This window comes from Marmota monax, unplaced genomic scaffold (genome assembly GCF_021218885.2).
Source record: "Marmota monax isolate L192 unplaced genomic scaffold, Marmota_monax_Labrador192_F-V1.1 WCK01_AAM20220418_F8-fsc00040, whole genome shotgun sequence".
NCBI classification, from domain to species: Eukaryota; Metazoa; Chordata; class Mammalia; order Rodentia; family Sciuridae; genus Marmota; species Marmota monax.
In genome coordinates, this window is record NW_026692782.1 from 6,222,075 (window position 1) to 6,228,230 (window position 6,156).

The following is a 6,156-nucleotide window of genomic DNA, read 5'->3' on the forward strand; positions in this document are numbered from 1 at the left end:
AGGCTCAGTTGAGACCAACCTGGTCCTCCTCACTGAAGGAGGTACGCCTAAACCTCCTAAAGATCTCTTCCAATTGGAGGCTCCACTCCAATTAGCCTCATTGGGCATGCGCGAGTTCTTTGCCCGCCCACTTCCAGGGACAAGCCAATCACTGTGCGCACGAAGTGCACTTCCGAGGCGGGGGGTGCTCTGGTCCCTTTCTGCGTCGGTTCAGAGCCGGCTGCGGTTCTTCGGCCGGGATCGGCTGTTCTACTCGCTCCAGGTAAAAGGCGGGGCGCGGGTGGGTGGGGGGAGCTGTAGGAAGAAGGCCCCCAGAACTTGGCGGGAAGCTTAACAAACTGTTTAAGCCTTGGGGTCGCGGCTTGTTCCCGGCTGGGTCTCCTCTAGTTCTGTGGAATCCTCTTTTGGGAAATTCAGGATTCCAGGTGGCGCACGCCTGTAATCCCAGGTGCTGGAGGCTGAGGCAGGAGGAACAAAGTTGGAGGCCAGCCTGGAGAGTTTAGCGAGAACCTGTTGCAAAACTTTAAAAAACTGGTGAAGGACTGGAAGTGAGCTCAGTGGTAGAATGCCTGCCCTCTGTGTGCGAGGCCCGGGATTTGTTCCCCAACAGGGCCTGGAGGAGAGGTTTGGAGGAACACCAATTTGGGAAGTGGCCACGTCAAAGAATTATTTGGGGTGTTAGGGAAGGATCTGTTACCTTACAGTGCCAGCACTACCCTAGCGGATCCTTGACTCCGCACAGGGGTCTTCTAGGTAGGAAGTTAGTGTAGTTGTTTTACAGATGAGAAAGTTTAGGTCAGTTATGTTAAGTATCGTCTAAAGTAATAAAGGTTGAAGCCTGGGAGCAGGGCATTCACAACAGGTTTAATTTATTAGCCTAATGTTTAATGAGCTCCGAGCTCCCACTGGCCCAAGGTATGTAGTTACAAGAATCAGAAATAGGGAAGAATTCAGGCCATGAACGCCGCACTCAGTAGTGTCCTCAATTAAAGGTTGACAAAAACAAATGTAGAATCTTAAACTATGATCTGTGGTTTGGTGGGTATAGGGAGCCAGAAAATTAGAATAGTGTCCATGTTTTTTTTGTGCTGGAGATTGAACCCAGAGACACTTAACCACTGATCCAAATCCCCAGACCTCTGGATCTTCCTGCCTCAGCCTTCCAAGCTGCTGAGTTACAGGCGTGCACCACCATGCCCCGCTGGTGTCCAGGATTTATTTTGATGCACATTATATCTTGGTTTGTCTGTTTGTTTTCTCCTGGGAATTGAACCCAGGGTGCTACATTCCCAGCTCGCTCTCTCTTTTGACACTGCACCACCGAGCCACATCCCCAGCCCTAGTTTGTCTTATTTAGAGACAGGGTCTCACTGAATTGCTTGGCGCCTTGGTAAATTGCTGAGGCTGGCTTTGAATTTGTGATCCTCCTGCCTCAGCCTCCCCAGCTGTTGGGATTATAGGTGTGTGCATCTGTGCCTGGCTTTTTAAATTTAATCAAAATTTTTATTTGGGGGGGAGGGGTCCTGGAGAATTAATCCAGAAGCACTTTGCCACTGAATTACATCCCAGCCCTTTTAAAAATTTTGTTTAATTTTATTTTCAAGTTCCCGGAATTACAGGTATGCACCACCATGCCTGGCTGACAGGGTGTTTTGGTTTTTTTTGTTTTTTTTTTTGGTACCAGGAATTGAAATCAAGGACACTCGACCACTGAGCCACATCCCAGCACTATTTTGTATTTTATTTAGAGACAGGGTCTCATTGAGTTGCTTAGTGCCTCGCTTTTGCTGAGGCTGGCTTTGAACTTGCAGTCCTCCTGCTTTAGCCTTCCTAACTGCTGATATTACAGGCATTCACCACCACACCTGGCTGTTTTTTTTTTTTTTTTTTTTTAAGTTGTTGATAGACCTTTATTTATATGTGGTGCTGAGAATCAAACCCAGTGCCTCACAGGCAGGCAAGTGCACAGCCCCAGCCCTAACAGGATGTTTTTAAAATTCTCTTCTTTGATCAATTTTTGTAGGTACTGGAAATTGAATCTAGGGGCAGTCTACCAACGAGCTACAACCTTAGTTTTTTATTTCGAGACAGACATATCCTCCTCCTTTTTTTTTGTCAAGACAACATCTTGCTAGATTGCTGAAACATAGGCCAAACATGGATGTGACTGTCCACAATGTCAAAGTTTTATTGAATAACAATAAATTCAGAGGCAGGGTCTCACTGAGTTGCTTAGTGCCTTGCCATTGCTGAGGCTGGCTTTGAACCCAAAATCCTCCTGTCTCAACTTTCCGAGCCGCTGGGATTACAGGCCACTGAATCTGGCTCTCTCTCTCTCTCTCTCTCTCTTTTTTTTTTAGAGAGAGAGAGAGAATTTCAATATTTATTTTTCATTTTTTTTGGCAGACACAACATCCTTGTATGTGGTGCTGAGGATCGAACCCGGGCCGCATGCATGCCAGGCGAGGGTGCTACCGCTTGAGCCACATCCCCAGCCCTGGCTTTCTCTCTTAAAAGTAATTTTCTGCCATTTCCCAAGGAATAAGGTGCACTACAAACTTCCAATCTATCTCAATTTACCGGTGAAGGCCAAAAGAGAAACAAATACATGTACAAGACAATTTCAGAATTATGTTTGAGTCCCATGATTGAAAGTAGAGAGAAGGGAGAATGAAAGAAGGCAGGAAAGTGGGAGAATGTCAGATTGGTGAGTGGAGAGTTTCCCTGAGGAGACAAGGTCTTTGAGGTGATGTGAGGATAAGACGGGTACAGGACAGGAGTTCACATCCACAGCAGTGATCTTGGCTTATTTAATACAAATTAATTGTAGATGCACTCTAGCAAGAAAGGATTATGGTAAAGGTTAATGTGGCAGGCAGATATCAGTTTATATAGGACTACAGTCTCTGATGAATTTTTTTTCCTCTTTTTTTTTTCTGTACTGGGGATTGAACTTATTATACCTCATCCCTGAACCATTTTATTTTGTGACAGTCTTACTGAGTTGCCCAGGTGCCCTGTAATTCCAGCTACTTAGGAGCCTAAGGCAGGAGGATCACAGGTTCAAGGCCAGCCTTAGGTATTTAATGAGATCCTCAGCAACTTAGAAAGACCCTGTCTCAAAATAAAAAGGGCTATGGATGTAACTCGTGGTAGAGTGCCCCTGGGTTTGATCCCCAGTACTGAAAAAATAATAAATAATGAATATATCCAGTATCTGATACTTTCTACCATATTTTATATATATATAATTTTTTTTTTCCTTCTCAGTACTGGGGATTGAAGTCATGAGTGCTGTACTAGCCCTTTCTTCTTTTTTCTTGGTACTGAGGATTGAATTCAGGGGTGTTCCCCGTACCTTTATTTTTATTTTTTTATTTTGAGACAGAGTCTCACTGAGTTGCTCAGACTGGCCTCAAATTTGGGATTCTGTTGCCTCAGCCTGTCAAGTGGCTGGGATTATAGGTGGAGTCCAACACACCTGGCTTTTGTTTGTTTTGCCTTATTGGGTATGGAACCCAGGTCCTGGCACATGCTTTGCAGGCAGTCTCCCTCTCAGCTATATCCCCAGCTCCTCCCTGCCTCATTTTTTGGGCATCATTGTGACTTATGCAGTCTAATATCATTGTCTTACTGAATCACTGTGATTTGGATTTTTGTGATTGTTTCCCTATGATTAGATACAGGTAATTTTTTTTTTTATTATTTATTGATGGTAATGTTTTTCTTATTTTAGGTCATCAGTTTTTCCCATCATTGGTTATGGTGGCACTCTTTCGATCTCTACATTGTAAAGGTAACAGTTATTGATAATTCTTGTCTCAATCAACTATTGTATCATAGTTTCAAATCCAGGACATTTTGAAATTAAAAATCTTTTCTCACCCACAGGAATGATTGGTCCATTAGGTCTGTGGCTGCTTTCTTGAAGAAAGTCATTAAACTTGAGTGCAGATGGGCTAATGATAAGCTGTGAATTCTTCTTATCCTCTGAGCTAAAGTGCAGAGATCTAAATAAGACTTTTGACATCCACCAACATGCCAGGCCAGTAAAATCTACATCTGGTCTGTGTGTGTGGGTTTGGAGGGCTATCTACTTCATACTTCACATTTAGACCTGAGGCAGGTTTCCCAAAGAAGTATTACCTTGTGCACCAGCTTTACTCACAGCTCAATGGAGTTTGTGTCCGCCCTGGCAGACTTCCAAAGGGAGTGCAGTTGTCCCATCTGTCTGGATTACTTGAAAGACCCAGTGACCATTAGCTGTGGGCATAACTTCTGTTTTGACTGCCTCAATCATTCCTGGAAGGATCTAACTGATGCCTTTCCCTGCCCTGTCTGTCGATTTGGGTTTCCAGAAAGGAAGTTCAGGAGGAACCCCCAGCTCTGTAATTTGATTGAAATTGCTCAACTACTCCGGATCAGAAAGAGCAAGAGGAAGAGGCAAGAAGAAAATGCTATCTGTGAGAAACATAATCAATTTATGACCCTTTTCTGTGTGAAGGATCTGCAGATTTTGTGTACCCAGTGCAGTTTCTCTGCTGAACATCAGAGACACCACATTTGTCCCATTAAGCAAGCTGCCACCTTCCAAAGACGTATTCTAGAATCTAGCATCCAGCCATTGAAGAATAATGTGGAACGAGTTGAAAAAGTGCTAATTCTGCAAGGTAGGAAATTTCTTGAGCTGAAAAAGAAGGTAGAATATAGGAGAGAAGAAATAAATACTGAATTTGAGCAAATTAAACTATGTTTACAGAATGAGCAAGAGGCTCTGCTTAAGCAGATACAAGATGAAGAGTTGGATATTTTATCAAAACTTAATGAAAACGTTGTAACTTTTTCAGATCACATATCCACATTAAAATGCTTAATGAAGGAAATAAAGGGCAAGTGTGTACAGTCAGACCTGGCATTACTAAAGGATGTTAAGAGCATACGCCAGAGGTATCAAAACCTAAAACACCCTGAACTTTCGTCACTCGGATTAAACAACTATAGCTTTAGTCTTCCTCCACAGTATTCTGGCTTAAAGAGAATCATAAAGCAATTTCATAGAGATGTGAGTTTAGACCCCAACACAGCATATCCCCAGCTTATTGTCTCTGAGGACAGAAAAAGTGTGACGTTCAGAAGAACAAAACAGACTGTTTGTTATAACTCAAGGAGATTTTATCTCTGCCCTGCTGTCCTTGGTTCTAAGATGTTTAATTCTGGTAGACATTACTGGGAGGTTGACGTGGGAAACAAACCTCAGTGGACAGTAGGTGTCTGTCAAGACTATCTTCTTTGGAACTGGAGGAATCTGCCATCAGTCCTAAGTGGCTTCTGGGCAATTGGACGATATATTGAGAGTGGTTATGTTGTGTTTGGTCCCAAGAAAACCCAGCTTTTGCCAGTACCAAAACCCAGTAAAATAGGCATTTTTTTGGATTTTGAATTGGGTGAGGTTTCCTTTTATAATGGGGATGATAGGTCTCTCCTATATAGTTTCAGTGATTCTTTAACCAAAACCCAAACCATATGGCCTTATTTCTATGTTGGAACAGATTCTAAACCTCTGAAAATCTTACCAGTGGATAATGAAAGATAAAGAACCCGGTAGATTATTCTTTTTAGTTTTTAGGACTAACAGTAAATTTAATCTCATTTCTAGAATCTTTATGGGCTTTACTAGTGAAAACCAGAATAGATTTTTCCTCCCTTATTTTCAGCAAATAAAAAACAGATAGTAATGCAATTTCATAGATGTTCTGGATAGCAGTTATCAAGTTCCTTGAATTCTAATTTTAAATATTTGAGAATTAACATGTACAATAAAATATTTTGTTTTAAAATTGCTTGTACATTTTTTTTTTTAAAAGCAAATCATCATTAAAGTTGTATGACCTGATTTAAGTGTCATGCTTACCTCCTACCTTTTTTTGTGTGTTTGGTGCTGGGGATTGAAGCCAGGGCCTTGTGTTTGTGAGGTAAACACTACCAATTGAACTGTATCCCTAGCCTACCTCCTACTTTTTTTTTTTTAACCTTTATTTTGTTTGTTTATGTGGTGCTGAGGATTGAACACGTGCTAGGCAAGCCCTCTACTGCTGAGCCCCAGCCCCTCACCTCCTACCTTTTTAATAGAACTTTTTTTCTTTCTAGCAGAGCTGG

The 6,156-nt window shown here is 42.2% G+C and overlaps 1 protein-coding gene across 1 annotated transcript; it reads left to right on the forward strand.

Annotated features, from left to right (window-relative positions):
• Positions 1-205: 205 nt before the first annotated feature.
• LOC124094815 (tripartite motif-containing protein 60) lies at positions 206-5,893 on the forward strand. The gene is made up of 3 exons (XM_046447792.2): positions 206-262; positions 3,737-3,796; positions 3,892-5,893. Exon 3 carries the CDS (start codon positions 4,175-4,177, stop codon positions 5,591-5,593), a length of 1,419 nt encoding a protein of 472 aa, XP_046303748.1. The 5' UTR covers positions 206-262; positions 3,737-3,796; positions 3,892-4,174; the 3' UTR covers positions 5,594-5,893.
• The last annotated feature ends 263 nt before the right edge of the window (positions 5,894-6,156 follow it).

Excerpts from the sequence above, each read along its gene's own strand:
- LOC124094815 (XM_046447792.2), top strand. The coding sequence starts at position 4,175 with ATGGAGTTTGTGTCCGCCCTGGCAGACTTCCAAAGGGAGTGCAGTTGT.